Raw genomic sequence first — 16877 nt, 5'->3', positions numbered from 1 at the left:
TGGGTTGGCCGAAACATAACTTAATCATAAGTAGGGCTATCAATGGATCCATTTAGGATCGGATCTATATGTCTCGGTCTCAGGTTTCTTAATAGTACGTCGGATCATTTTCAAACTGCTTTCGTGATCTATTTTGAATCGGGACATCCATCGGAGTGCCCTAAGTCCCACCTAGGTTGTCACTTTGGTTGCACCTAGTTACCTCGTAGAGTAAACAGTGTAAGCAGTCAACAGGGAGGAGATAAGCCCTATGGTTACCTTGTAGATACCTCATAGAATAGTCGTAAGTAGTGGTGAGTGGTGTTTGGTTGTCACCCATGTAGAGCAATGGTGGGGGTTGTCCTGAGAAATCTATCTACCAAAAAAATTACCTGCAGTGTTTTTTGGTTGAATTTTGTTGGGAGTTCCTGGCATACCATGTCTGCAGACAAGCAGGAGACATCCCTAGTAATCTATTAGTTTCACTGTTCACGTGGACAGTCCCCCCATCTGGCGTTTGATCCTACGTGGCATCTTCTTTAGATTTAACGCAAAAAACATAAACACCAAATCTCCTATTATGGCACCTTAAAATCATATTGCTATTATGGATTGTTTCCTACAATATCGGGGTGGCATCCCTTTCTCAACAATCCAACGATTCTCTCTTTACTCAATTAACTTTTTAATATTTACTTCCGAATAATAACTTTCTAATACAGAATAAAGCTCCCTGATTCTCTTTTGGATTGCATTCTCTTGATATAAAGGTCATCTTCAATGTATCTTCAAATCTCTCTCTCTAAATCACATCAAGCAATGTTTCCATATTGTATTCTCTCTCCATTGGTGGGCCCAACATTGTTGACTCCACCCATAATTTACAAAATGAAGTATTGTACGGCCTGCCACACCATTGGATGATCCAAACAATCCATTTGATGGGCCATGACGTAAATAGGCTACACCCCAAAATCTCATTTCCATCTGATGATCCTAGCCCTTCCATCGGATGATTCAAGCCCTCCAAACTAAAGAGAAACTGCATATTATGGAAACATCTATAGATTGGAGGGTTCCAATCATCCCATTGAAATGATTTTTGGGGCACAACCTATTTACATTGTAAGCAATCAAATGGATGGTTTGGATCATGTTCGCTCCCAAAACGATTCTATTTCTAAAGAGGTGTTAAGTAGAATACTTAGGCAAAAAAATTAGCTCTCTCTTACTAGTTATTCTCCTAAACACACCTCCCCATGTAGCGTCCATCCTACTTGGCGTTTAGTTTTCCTGAACACACCTCCCCAAATAGAGTTCATCCTAAACACACCTCCCCTTCAGAGGCAAAAAATCAGCTAGCCTTCCCCTTTACTAACCCTTCTCGATATCTTCTTCTCCTAAACGATTTTCTAAGATCTTTGAAAATCGTCCGGGATATTCCCACATCCTTAAATGGGAACTTATCATTGAATGTCATGGATATTTTGGTCCTTTTACAAGGTTATTTTTGGCAGTCCACGTATTGTCTATCCACGTAAAGGTAATTCAAACGTCATGACTCCAGCTGTTACCGAATTGTCAATCTAGAAGATTCTTTTTCCAAATAAAGCAAAGTATTAGGATTTTTTTTGCAAAAGCCTCATTATTATATCTCCACCCAATAAGAAGAAATCGTGAAAATGAAAAAAACAGGGTGGAGTTATCACTACCCTTAGGATTATTATAAAAGGACACCTCCTCTTGTTGTTCCACAATAGGGCTGAGAGAGAAGAGAGGCAAGATAGCAGAGATGAGTAAGAAAAAGAGACGGAGTCATCTTAAGAAGGTGAGGGTTTATTCTTTCCTTTCTAGAATTTTTCATCGATTTGGTAGCTATTCAACTAAGTCTGGCCATTTTCCATTTGGGTTTTATTCTCTCAAATTGTGTGTGTGTGTTTTTTTTTTTTTCCGAGTGTATTCAGTTTTTTAATCTGTTTTTCTCAAGTCTGTCTTCTGATTCTTTCGTTTTACTTTTTATTGGAACTTTCTTTTTCACGTGAATCATCATTTGCATATTTAAGCATGGGGCAACAATACTTCTATTGGGTTAGACAACAAATAACTTACCTCATGAGATTTTGGGAAGAAGTGAAGTTAGAAAAACAGATCACAACAAAGACGACATCGCGGCTGCCTGTTATTTCGGCAGATTTTGGCTTGTTCATATAAATCTTCTGAGGTGGCCGCTGTCTCATGTAACAGTGCGGCACTAAATGCCGTTCTTTGAAAGTCCCTAGCAAATCTGTTTTTACGCACTTAAAAAGGTAATTCCAACCAGCCTTGTTCCATTTTTATCTGAAAGGACCTTCAATTTATGATGGTATCAAACCTACTAAATTAAGTATAATCATATTATTTCCCTTTAAATTATGAAAAGGAAACCCATCACTAATAGTTTCACATCACATCACGGTGTAGATTCAGACTTTAGCTTAAATTGTTTAACATCACACACCACACGGTTACCTTAATTCAGAATTAATTACATTCAGATATGCTTGAATGGCCACTAGTTAATTGAAGCTCTAACAAGAAATCGTGAAAATGAAAAAAACAGGGTGGAGTTATCACTACCCTTAGGATTATTATAAAAGGACACCTCCTCTTGTTGTTCCACAATAGGGCTGAGAGAGAAGAGAGGCAAGATAGCAGAGATGAGTAAGAAAAAGAGACGGAGTCATCTTAAGAAGGTGAGGGTTTATTCTTTCCTTTCTAGAATTTTTCATCTATTTGGTAGCTATTCAACTAAGTCTGGCCATTTTCCATTTGGGTTTTATTCTCTCAAATTGTGTGTGTGTTTTTTTTTTCCGAGTGTATTCAGTTTTTTAATCTGTTTTTCTCAAGTCTGTCTTCTGATTCTTTTGTTTTACTTTTTATTGGAACTGGGCTTGTTAGAGTCTCCATAGCCTTTTGCATAAAATTTTCTAGAAAGTGCGGAAACATATTGTCATGATAAGAATAATTTTTCATAAATTTCTTATTTTTCATTTGGTTGATTATTTTCCCCCTTGATAAGCCATGTCCATTCTAATATGATTCACCATTTTCATAAGTTCTGTTGTTTTTCTGTTTCTGGTTTCTTATCTTGTAATCTGTTTTATTTGGCTGTCCATTCTAATATGATTCACCATTTAAAAAAAAAAAAAATACTGAAAAAGTTCAAGTTTCAAGCATGCGGCAACAATACTTCTATTGGGTTAGACAACAAATAACTTACCTCATGAGATTTTGGGAAGAAGTGAAGTTAGAAAAACAGATCACAACAAAGACGACATCGCGGCTGGCTGTTACATGAGAGAGCAGCCACACAGGCTGACTTTTCGGCAGATTTTGGCTTGTTCATATATATCTTCTGAGGTGGCCGCTGTCTCATGTAACAGCGCGGCACTAAATGCCGTTCTTTGAAAGTCCCTAGCAAATCTGTTTTTACCCACTTAAAAAGGTAATTCCAACCAGCCTTGTTCCATTTTTATCTGAAAGGACCTTCAATTTATGATGGTATCAAACCTACTAAATTAAGTATAATCATATTATTTCCCTTTAAATTATGAAAAGGAAACCCATCACTAATAGTCTCACATCACATCACGGTGTAGATTCAGACTTTAGCTTAAATTGTTTAACATCACACACCACACGGTTACCTTAATTCAGAATTAATTACACGCAGATATGCTTGAATGGCCATCCGATACTTTTCATTATAAGCAAGCTTGCATGAGTGTAAATCCTATCTCCACCCCTTTTGTTTCTCCATAACTAGTTAATGGAAGCTCTAACAAACGAGCTTGAGTAAAACTGAAATGTAGAAGTAACCAAAACAAGAAATGAAAAACTGAAATGGTAGAAGTAACCAAAACAAGAAATGAAAATACCGTTGCTTTTCTTGTTTCATTGTGCTTATATGTATATAAATTGACAGGATTAAGATGTTGAATGGAATGGGTGATATAGGAAAAAGAGGTACGAGTCTAAACTTCTTTGCTCTTTATATGTGGATGGAGTATCGATTTCTTTGTTTTTAAATATTATCTGAATTAGGGCTGCAACAGGGTCGGGTTGGGTCGGGTTTTGCAAAACCCTAGCCCAACCCTAGCTGCCATTACCTTAAGGCCTTGACTCTGAGTCAGGGCCGAAAATACTCAACCCAATGCCCGCCTTATAGGGTTCAGCCCAACCCTTGCCCGCCCTGATTGGCCCTAATTCGGCCGGGCCGACCATGATTGGACCGGGCAGGGCCGGGCTGGCCCTGCTTGGGTCCGATCGAGCCGGGGAATTTTACTTGTTTTCGGTCTGTTTTATTGTAAAAAATCAAAATACTTCCACACAATCTATTATTCTAATTGATATATGATTTTTGGTGATAAATACATAACCAAAACCCAATTGATGGAGAAATGAAAAACAGAAAGGCTCAAGGGTGGGCCGCGGGTAAAGTGTAAACAGGGTCGGGTCGGTCAAGGCGGGCCGGGGTAAAGTGTAAAGGGGGTCGGGTCGGCCAGGGGTATCAACCCTAAACCTGACCTGACCTGACCTTGAGTCAGGGCCAAAATAATGTACCCAAACCCGCTCTCAGGGTCAGATTTTCCAACCCTGACCCTGTTCGGGCTCAGGGCGGGTCAGGGCTCACAGGGCCAAACTTGCACCCCTAATCTGAATTATAAGAGATATTATATGGTGTTGGAGCGTAGGCGGTTCATCAAAATTTCCGCACTTGGTATTCGATCTAACAGCAGCCTCTTAAAAGTGGGCTAAAAAAGTAAAAATTAGGAAGATGGATTTTAACCTAGAGTGAGATCCTACGTGGCAGAATCTGCTAAGCCACACCGGCAGTCTCTCTCCCTATATATTCACAACCTTTTTTGTACTTGACTCTAATTCCTTAGCTACTTTATTCTCTCTATGTTCTTTGTAGTTTTCATGGAGGAGATGGGAGGGGAATGTCGTCGGAAGTCTGACCATGTTGGCATGGAGGCTGAAAAGATGGCGAAGATTCCCGTTGTATTTGATATTAACGTATGGGATTATCCCATTCATGAGATGATAAAGAGAGAAGAAGTGAGGAGGCCAGAGGAAGTGATTAACAGTGGAGATCTTCTTCCAAATTTAGTTTCGAAGCCTTCATCAGCTTTAGTTTCTGTTAATGTCAACAATAAGATCGGTGAGGCTTCATCAGCTTTAGTTTCCGTTAATAGAAATGATAAGAGCGGTGAGGCATCCGAAGACTCTGCTTCAACCGTGTCAGCTAAGGTCGATGTTGGTGGGGCCGATATTTCTTTCATGATGGGGCCCACTGCCACCGATACCACCAACCCATTGGCTCTAGAGAACCTTCTGTTGCATGTCGATCTCGACGAGGAACTACGCATGTTATTTCATGTTAGGAAAAGAGGTACGAGTCTAAACTTCTTTGCTCTTTATATGTGGATGGAGTATCGATTTCTTCATTTTTTAATATTATCTGAATTATAAGAGATATTATATGGTGTTGTAGCATAGGCGGTACATCAAAAGTTCTGCACTTATTATTCGATCCAACAGCGGCCTCCTAAGAAAGTGGGCTGCCTTAGGATCAAATATCTTGGGTGGTACCGCCTGCATGTTACTTCATGCTATGCACCATATAAAAACTCAATTAATAAAACTTTTAAACAAATGTACAATAATGCTAATGCAAAGAATATTAGGATCTCTTTGGATTCACTGTGCATTAGTCTCTATTTATTGATAAGATTATTTGAATTTAATCTTTCTGGTAAATATTAACATTAATTAGGCGTTCATTAGGTCCTAATATTCTTAGGTTTAGCATTAATGTACATTTCTTTAAAAGTTTTATTACTTGAGTTTTTATATAGTGCCCTAGCATGAAGTAACATGCAGGCAGATACCACCCTTGATATTTGATCCTAAGGCAGCCCACTTTTTTAAGAGGCCGCTGTTGGGTCGAATACCATACCAAGTGCGGAACTTTTGATGTACCACGTACGCTCCAGCACGACACGATTTCTGAAAGAGGATTTGCCTGCAAAATCTACTTTTACTATCATCAATAAAGGCAATTACCTTAACTCAGCCTATCCAAGGTGGGCATTTTCTCAATACAAATCTTACCTATTCTGAACCTCACGTTTGGAAGGGTCAATCTTAACCCAACCTGCCTCTAAATCTCCCAACCCTAATCCAACCCATCTGACCTGATTTCTGAAATCGAGGAGGGTTGGTTTTGGATTCGCCTACGGCTTCAACTGAAAAAAATATAAACAAATAACTTTGAGATTTTAAAAATGGCAGTAAAAAAAAATTAGGTGGACGTAGTTGGATCGAGTTGTCCAAGACCTTAGGCATAACCCAATCGGGTTGTCTTTTACCCACCCAAGCCAAAATCAGCTGGAACCTGTCAATTTGGGTTGAACCTAATCCAAGTTGCTCTCCCATAGCGACGCTTGAGCCACGGCTAATTCAAGACGGGAAATCTGAAACTCGACCGAACCACAACAAGCTTCCATCTACCCGCAAACTGTTTTTTAACCTACTCACATGGGCTATAGTTGTCAAATAACCAACCACCATTAAATTTTAAAAATATTCACTTGGTATTAAGTAAGCATCTTTGGAATCCAGTTTCAAATAAGCATATTTTAATCTAATCTTATTTGCAGATGGGATTTGCGAAACTACTTTGAGAATCGAATCAAACCTTTCCCACCATTGGGTTGTAGATGGTAACGAACAGGAGTCGTTGTCCAACAAGAGGCGGGCTATTGATCGAAACATCCAACAAAGACCTAGTTTCGGAGTTTTTTGACGGGGACGATTCTCGGTGGAAAATGGTTCCAGCTGAGGAACCATATTGCGCCTAGTTGATGAACAGTTACCTAGATCTGAGATGCTGAACAGTGTAAATCTTGGCTTCGATAATGTCGGTGCAGAGAATTCCACAAATTGCACAATTAGTGAGGGGCATTGTGGAAGTGATTATTCTGCTCCCTCTCAATCTCTGCTCATAATAGAAGATTCCAAGTTGTGTATTGTGGATGGCGGAAGTGAAATTAATTTCTAATTTAGTAAGAATTTGGAATTTGGTAACGGCATTTCCACAGCAACAGGCCTGGCCATGTATAATCTGGAAAACAGTGGCCACTCTTATGGTGTCTCTCATACAGTTTCAATAATCTGAATAATTTCTACCGGCATCTTAACAGTTTCAATAATCATAATTGTGTGAATTGCATTCAGTAAACATACACTTTTGGTTAGTCTGGGTCGTTGATCCATTTCTGTTTATATAAATGACAATAGCCTAAAAGTCACATGCAAGTGATAATCCTAGCCATCCAAGCAACTGCCTAGAAAACGACGATTAACCAACATTCTAGTTTCAAGTCAATCCATATGGACACTTAAATACTACAGAGCGTTCCAGATAAGCAGGTTGAATCAATGCAGAGGGTCAATCCAACTAATGATTGAAGCTGCTTGAGGGTAGAGGCTGAATCAATTGCTCGAGCTTAGATAAGCTTATCTGCGCTTGAGTGCAGAAACAGCGTGGGACCACATTGTTGGGGTGATCCAAAGCATTCATTTGGAAGGCCCTATCATATCATAGATAGGATGTCCACAAAAAATCAGCTCCATCGGATCATCCTAGCCCTTCCATTTGTGGAGGGGAAAAATGAGTAGATTTGTTTGAGTATTTTAAAACTTCGTTCGTGCATCCATTTCTGGCATTAAAACCGACTCTTGGGAAAAATGGGTAGATTTGCTTGAGTGTTTTAAAACTTCGTCTTCGTGCATCCATTTCCGGCATCAAAACTGACTCTTAGTGCATGTTTGGACGTAGGTAATCTACTTTCTTGGAAAATAGAACTTCCCAACAAGGTTTTTTCTACCTTTTTTTTTTGGAATTTTCAATTTTGTGGTCTGGTTCACATACTTCAATTTTCAAGACTTTTAAATTTTAACCTTTGGCTCACGTCCCCCTCTGAGTGACCCAATGCGCATGGTTTAAGGGTGATTTCATGCATCCATAGGGTTTAGTTAGTCCTGCCCAAAAATGCATCCCTATGTCATTAAAAGAAAATGTTTCGCTCGTGTCCGTTAACTTCCTAGAATTTATTGAGGAAAGTTCTATCAAAATAAAAACTTTACCTACATCAAAATATGCCCTTAGGACTCTTCGCTAGCAAAATTATTTTCTGAATCTGGTTTGTAACTTCCATAAAAAACAAGGTGGTGAGTTACTGCACATTTCTTATAAGGAAAAATTATATCTCCACGCGTATTGTTTCTCCATAACTAAAAGAGCGAAAATGGGCGTAGTGGTAATATCACTTCCCATAAGAATACAATAAAAGGACACCTCCACTTCTTCTCTTGTTTGAAATTCGGACTAAGAGAGAGTGGGAGAAAACAAGATGCGGAATTTGGAAGAAAAAACGACAGGGATTTATTAGAGATTCAACAAAGTCTGTCCATTTCGTAGTTTAACTGGGATTCAATCACGCCAGGCAAGCGTTTGCAAATCAGGTCATGCCATTAATTTGTTTCCAAAATATATCTGGTGGGGGTCCCACCAACTCCATTGAAGCTTACCCATTAAAAATAAAAATAAAAATATATAGTAGATTTCTTTTTGACTTGTAAAAGACCAAACTGTCCTTAAATGTGAAAAGATTAAAATTACCTTATAGAAAGACCAAAATACCTGTGATCCGAATGATCTGATAGCGTGGGTCCCACCAACTCCATTGAAGCCCATGAATATTGTGGGGCCCACTATTTTGCCTGCGTAGGTCCCATGACCACACGAACCCACACTTAACATTGATTGCCAAGGTCGTCTTTCCACGTATAAGGATATTTTGTTCTTACTGAATGAGTACAAAAATAGAAATGATAATAATCCGGCAGTTACAGAATTGTCAATCTAGAAGATTTGTTTCCAAATATAGCAGAGTAAGACTTCTTTTAGATAAACCTCAAAATTATATCGCCACCCCATAAGAAAAAAGATGGAGATTCATGTTGAGAAGGTGAGGATTTTCATTTTCTTCTATTGGGTTTTATTCAGATAGAAGGTGAGGATTTTCATTTTCTCTTATTGGGTTTTATTCAATCAATTCAACGAAGTCTTCAAGTTTGAGCTGATTAATACTGAAAAATAAATAAGCCTTTTATTCCTTCCTAATGGGTCTGATTCTTTCGTTTTTTCTTATTTTTCATTTGGCTGATTAATACTGAAAAAGGGGAAATATATCAGTTTTGAACATGGAGGCAAACATAATTTTTTTAGGAGAATTTTATCATCAGAAATGTTTCTTGCAATCCAAATTCCAAACAAAAAGTCCATAGCAAATCCCTTTTTACACACTAAAAAAGATAATTTTGATCCAACCTTGTTCCACTTTTATCTAAAAGGACCTTCAATTTATGATGATAATCAATCTACTAAATTAATCATAATCATATTATTTCCCTCTAAATTTTGAAAATGAAACCCATCACTAATAGTTTCGCATCACTTAGCACTATAGATTCAGACTTTAGCTTAAATGATTTCACACCACACACCACACTGTTACCTTACATCAGAATTAATTACATGCAGATATGCTTGAATGACTGTCCAATACTTTTCATTCTAAGCAAACTTACATGAGTGTAAATCCTATCTCCACCCCTTTTGTTTCTCCATAACAGAAAGCATGCATGAAAATGAAGAGGGTGGAAAAATCGAGAAATAATATGGTAAATGTGCATGTAGATTGGCATTGGTGGTACGACGGAAGTACCACACTTGATATTTGATCCTCCATCAGCACCTTACAAAGTCTGCTGGTGTTGGTTCAAATATCTAGGGTGGTACTCCTGCCAATACTGATCAAAATGCACATTCACAATATAAATCTCGGAAATATCACTTTCCTTTTATAATTATAATATAAAGACAATTGCCAGCCATTTTATTGATCCTTTCGCTGCTCTCTTAAAATTCTTTCATTCATTCTAACTAGTTAATTGAAGCTCTAACAAACGAGCCTGATTAAAAGAGAAATGGTAGAAGTCTGTGATCTGAACAGAACACAAGTGAACAGATTTTTCTGTGATCTGAACATAACACAAGTGACAAATAAGGGCCCATTTGAATAAGTTATGAATTTCCTAAGTTTTGAAAAAATTGTTGCACCGGACGTCCGGGAATACGGACGTCCGAGAATTACGGATGTCCGATGATCCATCTATCGCCAAACTTGGTACTCACGGACGTCTGCCCCACGCGCGGACCCAGATTTCTTCTAAACGCGATTTTCCACCATTTTTTTTACTAAAAACGGCCACAACTCCTTCGTTTGGGGTTCAATTCGCGCGAGGTCGGATCCGATGGATTCGTATCGGCGAGTGGAATCCATTAAATCTTATTTCACGCTCCGAATTCATATGTATAATTTAAGAAAGAAATCACCAAACATTCTACGTCGAATCTCCAAAGTTCTAATTTCTGAATTCAGATTCATATATATTGATTTTGAGTTCGTTGGAATTGTAATTCAATATCGGGTCCAAGAAAACTGAAGATCAACCCAAGGATTCTTATTTCTAATTCATATAAATCAAATTTCTTGCTTCTTTTCTCTTTTCAAACCCTTGTTTTAGGGTTTCTAACATTCCAAATCGTTCATGGTTCATAAGTCTTACCTTGGTTCGCGGCTTCGACCCAAAAATCGCGATCTCCTTGGTAATGTTCTTCTCTCTCTCTGATTTCTCCTTCTAGGGCTGCACAACTGTTTAGGGTTTGTTTTAGCCACAAAGCAATCTATTTATAGGCTTTATTAGAAAGCCCTAACATGAGTTAAGTGTTAACAGACAAAAACACCCCTCTTTATCAAGGGGGGACGAAAATTTAAGTGGGGGGGGGTATTTTGGGTATTTACAATTCATTTCATAATCCTTGCAGAATTTCATGCATACTTAAAATCAGCTTGTGTGAAATAGCAAGCTTTACAACTTAATAGCAAGCCTTACAACATACCAACAAAAGGCAAACCTTACCAAAAGCTTTATGTTATAAAGATGGCCAAAGTTTTTTGTCCCACATTAGCACCTAATATAATCTTTTTGATAAACTACTAAGCTTTATCCCAAGCTTTCATGGTCCTGAACATATCCAAAACACCAAACTTTATTCCACATTACTATATAAAATCATTCCCTCTATACCATCTGCTAAAAAAACAACTGGCCTTCCTGACTGTCAAAGATGGCAAAATACAAGTTTTGTTCCATCTCAGAACGTACGCCATCTTATAGTAAAATTTCAAGCTTTATAACAAGCTTTCATGGTCCCCAAGATATAAAAGAAGTTTTTGTACAACCTCGGTTACCTAGTAGTTTATAGGTGAAGTGGGATGCTTTACCACGAGTTTCATTGCTGTCATGATTAACAAGGTATCAGATTTTAACACCTTTGAAAAAAGGATTTCAATACCTACTATCTACAATCAACTTGTGTAAAATAGAAAGCTTTACAACAAGCATGCATGTTCCTCAATACAGATAATGGTTCTTATTATACTCACCTCACATACAGATTATTTATCTCTTCCTTCTCTCTCAATTGGAAACAAAGAAAACACAGAAGACGATGTAGAAAAGAATAGATCATGCAAGATGTCATGCGTAATTGACAAACATAGCTTAAGCCAGAGTTACTTGTAGACATTCCCCCCACCATAGCCTAAATAAACTTCTGGTGATCAATTAACCTACAGATGTAAGCAAGGTCAACCTTCCTCAATCTGCAACTGTTATTTGTTGAGCCTCAAATAGAATCGAATCTAAAACTAGTGTCCACTAGACTAATTAAAAGAAAAATGATACCCAAAGTCACTGAAAACAAATGAAGTTCTATGATGTATCTGAATTCTACAACATTTAACTAATTGACATAATATAAGCTAAGTCTCCAAAAGACCTAGATTTTTCTTAAATTAAGAAGAATCCTACTTGTCTCCCGGTAGGTGTGTTTATTGATGTTTTTAATAAACACGAAAGAACGAAATTCAAAGAACAACCAAAATGACCACCACTCTGCATGGAGCAACCGATGTGGAAGCTTATTCCTTATGTATTAATGTAGAACATTTGGAATGAGAGAAACAAGAGGATTTTTGAATAAAAGGAGAAGAGATGGTATCAAAACTCTCTTGATATCAAGCTTGCTGAAAAAGCTTGGACAAGAGAGAAGTTTGACATATTTTACAGTGCAAGGGAAATTCTTACAAATTATTGGCACTTGGTTATAATGGAGAAGGGAAAAAAGAGAGAAAATCATGCCCAAGTAGAAGGCCCCTCTGGTGGGTTGGTTTAACCTAAATTTTGACGGAAGCTCTATCGGCACTCCGGGTAGAGCCGGTATTGGAGGGTTGATTCGAGATGCTAACGGTGTTGTATTGATGTCCTTCTCGGGTCCGATGGTCTTTTGTGAAGCTAATGAAGCCGAAGCGAAGGCCCTCTTGTTTGCACTAAGATGGCATGTGAAACACAACTTGGGCCTTCTCATCACTAAAGGTTACTCATTGAATGTGTTAGCTTGGGCCTCTAACAAGTGTAGGGAACCATGGAAACTTGAAAATCTCACTGTTGAGATTCGGGATTTGATTCGTGATGCTTTGGCACTGCGATTGGGGTGGGAAAGATATAGAGCATGGGGACAACTATTTATAGTCTCCTTAATTTGGTGGGCTCACTTTTTTCCACCCATGTACAAGAATGCTAATATAAATAGAAATGATATTACCACACCCTTGATTTAGAACTTATGATTGAATGCCATGGGTATTTCGGTCTTATTACAACGTAATTTTTGTCTATACTCGTATAAAGATATTTTGGTCTTTTCAATGAGTAAAAACATATACACAGGCATTATGGTCACAAATGAGAAAAGCATGAAATACAGGCAAAGATTGTAAACAATTAATTTGGGCGTGGGATTATACCAATACAAGAATCGGTTTGGGCGTTGAAATTCTTCTCTCACAAGCAACTGGTTTCACCTTATTTCTCACGCGTGTGAGTTTTGCTCCTCCCCAGCAACAAGAACCAACAGAATAGTTTTTGCCGTGGTTTATTCCATTATTATATGAAGTGGGTTTCTTCCACCAAAAGAAGTCAGCCTCTTTCTCTTACGTATCTACAAAGATCCGAAAAGAAGACATATGTTGCTGTTTTTGAAATCTCTTGAAATCTTTTGATTCACATCATATTTGCTTGGAGGGCAGCAAGGGCAAGGGCAAGAGCAAGGACAACTCTCGAGAAAGTTGATCGGATCATTGAATTGATTTTGGCGTGGGATTCTTATTCGTCAAAAACGACTATTTCAGCCATCGGTTGAAAGCCCTGCTAGAAACGGTGGTGAAATCAAGTCGGTGGAATACTTGGTGGATGTCTCTCTCTCTCTCATCCATTGTGCCAAAGAAGAAGATTTGGAAAAGAAAAGCAAAAACCCCCTTTGCTACTTACAGATATTTTGGCTGCAACCACGACTTGGTCGGTGGTTCTTGAGCGAGATACAATTTGGGCATGATTTAAGCAACCCTCTTTCAGGGTCGGTGCAAGTAACTCCTTTGGGGTTTCTGTAAATTCTCACTGGGTTTTGGGCATGGGTACTGCCTCTCTTAAATTCTCACAAGTGGCCTTTGGTGGTTCGACTCACTTTGGTTGTTGACCATCTTGTGGTTTCGGTTTTGATTGGGTTCTCTTACACGATTTCATTGCCGAACTCTTGTTGGGTCCTCTTGGTGGACGACAATCTTTTTTGGCCGAATCCTTTGGGGTTCCATATTGTTGATTATTGGGAGTAGATTGGGTTCATTCTCCCAACCGGTTTTTCGTACCGGTTTTGGCAACCGGTTCTCGCACCGGTTCTTGTTCGCCGATTACACCGATTCTCACGGTTTCTTGTTGCCGGTTCTTTGGATTCGATTCTCGGATCTGATTCTTGGATTCTTCTTGGATTGGGTACTGCGTTTTGCCAATCAGGTGCACTCTTTCTAATTTTTACTATTATCTAAAAATTACAATGCAAAAGAGTTCTCTTCCGTTTGCAATGGTCAAACTTCAATCTTTTGGAGGATCTGAGTTTAACTCATGGAAGCGAAAGACTCAATTCGGTCTAAAATATATGAACTGATTTTACACCGTTTTGAGTAACTTTGCTGAGACGGATGAAGACGTTGATGAATCTCAATGGCTTAGAGATGAGGATTTCTGCAAAGACTACTTGTTGAATTGTCTTTCAGACCATCTTGCAGAAACTTATAGTAAATATAACACTGCTAAAGCAATTTGGGACAACTTAGATGCATTGTCTTTCAGACCATCTTGCAGAAACTTATAGTAAATATAACACTGCTAAAGCAATTTGGGACAACTTAGATGCTCAATTCAAGAAAGAGGAGGAATTGTCTAAGACCCATCTAGTAGACAAATTCATGGATTTCAAGTTTCAAGAAGACAAGGAAATCACTCCTCAAGTTACTGATCTAGAGAATTTGAGATCTAAGTTGCATAATGAGAAAATCGTTGTCTGTGATTCGTTTCTTGTGGGTGCAATCATATACAAGTTAGCATCTGCATGGCACTCTTTCAAAACCGAGATGTATTGAAAAAAGGTTCAAGTGGGACTGGATGATCTCAAACGATTCATTCGAATTGAAGATGAGAATCGAGCCAGAAATAACTTGGAGATGGTTAGACAGCAACAGTCTGCTGCTAACGCGGTAACATATCCCAAGAAATTTTCTCGAAAATCCAAGTCACCTAAAAGTGAACATCCCAAGTTGGAGGCCAAAAAGATTATCTTTCAGAAAAAGAAGGGCAAGTGCCACAACTGTGGGAAATGAGGTCACTTTGCTGCAGAGTGTAAACAACCTAAGAAGGCTAAATCTAACACACCACAAAAGGAAGCTCATATGATGGTGGGCAGTGCTGAGCCTAAAATTTTTGTTGCCATGTTAGGCAATGGTAAGGCCAGTACTTCTTCAGACTGGTGGTTAGATACAGGGGCCACTTGCCATGTTTGCAACTCGAAGAAACTACTTACGAATGTTGTTGGCGTGAAAGAGACCGTTACAGTGGCTAGTGGAGCTAAGGCAGAGGTGACTCACACTGGGACTGCGAACCTGGTCCTTTCTTCAGGTAAAATACTAACTTAAAAAATGTTAAAGTAGTTCCTGCTATTCAAAATAATTTAATTTCTATTAGTCTTTTAGACAATGCTGGCATGTGTTCATCTTTTTTTGGGGGGTAGAGTAACTTTAACTGTTAACTCTTATTAACTCTTATTATTTTGGTTGTGCTTTCTTAATCGATGGTATGTATAGATTGAGTTTAGCAAATAAAACCGTTAGTCAGGTTAGTTTCACTTTTATTGATCCTAGGTTGTTACACACTAGATTGGGACATGTGAACTATAGAAAAATGGTCACACTTGCTAAAACTCATAATATACCTTTAGATACATCGATTAGATTTGACAGATGTGAAGTGTGTGCACAAACCAAGATCACTAGAAAACCTTTTCGTTCGGTTTCTAGGAGCACACAACTTCTTGAGTTAATACATTTTGACCTCTGTGACTTTAAAAGTTTCACTACTCGAGGTGGTAGGAAGTATTTAATTACTTTTATAGACAATTTTTCTAGATATTGTCATATTTATCTCCTCAAATCGAAAGATGAAGCTTTTGATAAATTTAAAATTTTCAAGAATCGTGTTGAAAATCAATTGAAATTGAAAATTAAGCAATTTAGGATTGATAGAGGCGGAGAATACACTTTGACAGAGTTTAAGGAATTCTGTGCCTCTCAGGGCATAATACTTGAAACTATTGCTCCTTACTCACCTCAATCTAATGGCATAGCTGAACGTAAGAACAGGACATTAACCCATTTCAAAAAAAGAACAGGACGCTAACTGAAATGTTAAACTCTATGTTATTGACAGTTGGCATGCCTACTAGCTATTGGGGAGAAGCAGCTTTAACTGCAATTCACATCCAGAATAGAGTACCACACTCTAAATTGACCTCTACTCCTTATGAGTTATGGCATAAACATCCTTGTGATATGACACTCTTAAGACTTGGGGCTGTATTGCTTATGTGAGGATACAAGACCCTAGGAGACCTAAGGTAGGACCTAGAACCAACAGTTGTGTTTATCTAGGTGGTGCAGAAGATAGTGCTGCTAATCGATTTTTGGATCTATCTACCAATTTAGTTATAGAATCTAGAGATGCAGTATTCTTTGAGAATAAATTTCTCAGAGATTATGGTTTGAACCTACCTGGCGATACTGAGATGGTTACATAATCGCATATAGAGTTTGAACAGAATATTTCTGACACATGTCCTACACTGATTTCTACATCGGAACCTTTAAGAGTTTCTACAAGAGATAGAGTACCCAAGAACTTTGGTGAGGACTTTGTGACCTACCATGTAGAGAATGATCCCTCAACCTCTAAGGAAGCGATGAGATCTAGGGACTCTTTGTTGTGGGCAGAAGCCATTGATGATGAAATGAGCTATCTGTTACAAAATCAAACTTGGCAGCTAGTCGATTTGCCAAAAGGGGCTAAGACTGTGGGCTATAAGTGGCTTTTGAAGAAGAAACTTAATCCTGACGGATCCATAGTTCGGTATAAAGCGCGTTTAGTAGCTAAGAGCTATACTCAAGTAAGTGGGATAGACTACTTTGATGTTTACTCCCCGGTCTGTCATTTGGCAATGATAAGAATTCTTCTTGCTTTGGCTTCTATTGAGAAGTATGTTGTGTATCAAATGAATATAA

General features: G+C 38.3%; 1 protein-coding gene across 2 annotated transcripts; it reads left to right on the top strand.

The window, feature by feature from the left end:
* Positions 1-2560: 2560 nt before the first annotated feature.
* Positions 2561-7285, top strand: LOC143884563 (uncharacterized). Of its 2 annotated transcripts, XM_077388205.1 has the most exons (4): positions 2561-2711; positions 3944-3984; positions 4937-5413; positions 6684-7285. In XM_077388205.1, the coding sequence occupies exons 2-4, from the start codon at positions 3951-3953 to the stop codon at positions 6827-6829; spliced, it is 657 nt and encodes a 218-aa protein (XP_077244320.1). In that variant the 5' UTR covers positions 2561-2711; positions 3944-3950; the 3' UTR covers positions 6830-7285. The 2 variants fall into 2 exon arrangements, with proteins under 2 accessions (XP_077244320.1, XP_077244327.1); XM_077388212.1 differs by lacking the exon at positions 3944-3984 and having other exon boundaries at positions 2562-2711; positions 6684-7284.
* Positions 7286-16877: the final 9592 nt, after the last annotated feature.

The sequence above is a fragment of the Tasmannia lanceolata genome, unplaced genomic scaffold (assembly GCF_043159265.1).
Source record: "Tasmannia lanceolata isolate RefF3 unplaced genomic scaffold, GAP_Taslan_0.1 ptg000002l, whole genome shotgun sequence".
Taxonomy (NCBI): domain Eukaryota; kingdom Viridiplantae; phylum Streptophyta; class Magnoliopsida; order Canellales; family Winteraceae; genus Tasmannia; species Tasmannia lanceolata.
This window is presented reverse-complemented; position numbering and strand designations above follow the sequence as displayed.

Bases quoted from the DNA above. Each gene is read 5' to 3' on its own strand.
- LOC143884563 (XM_077388205.1), top strand. From the start codon at position 3,951: ATGTTGAATGGAATGGGTGATATAGGAAAAAGAG. The intron at 3,985-4,936 runs GTACGAGTCTAA...TGTTCTTTGTAG, and splicing joins GGGTGATATAGGAAAAAGAG to TTTTCATGGAGGAGATGGGA. The intron at 5,414-6,683 runs GTACGAGTCTAA...TCTTATTTGCAG, and splicing joins ATTTCATGTTAGGAAAAGAG to ATGGGATTTGCGAAACTACT.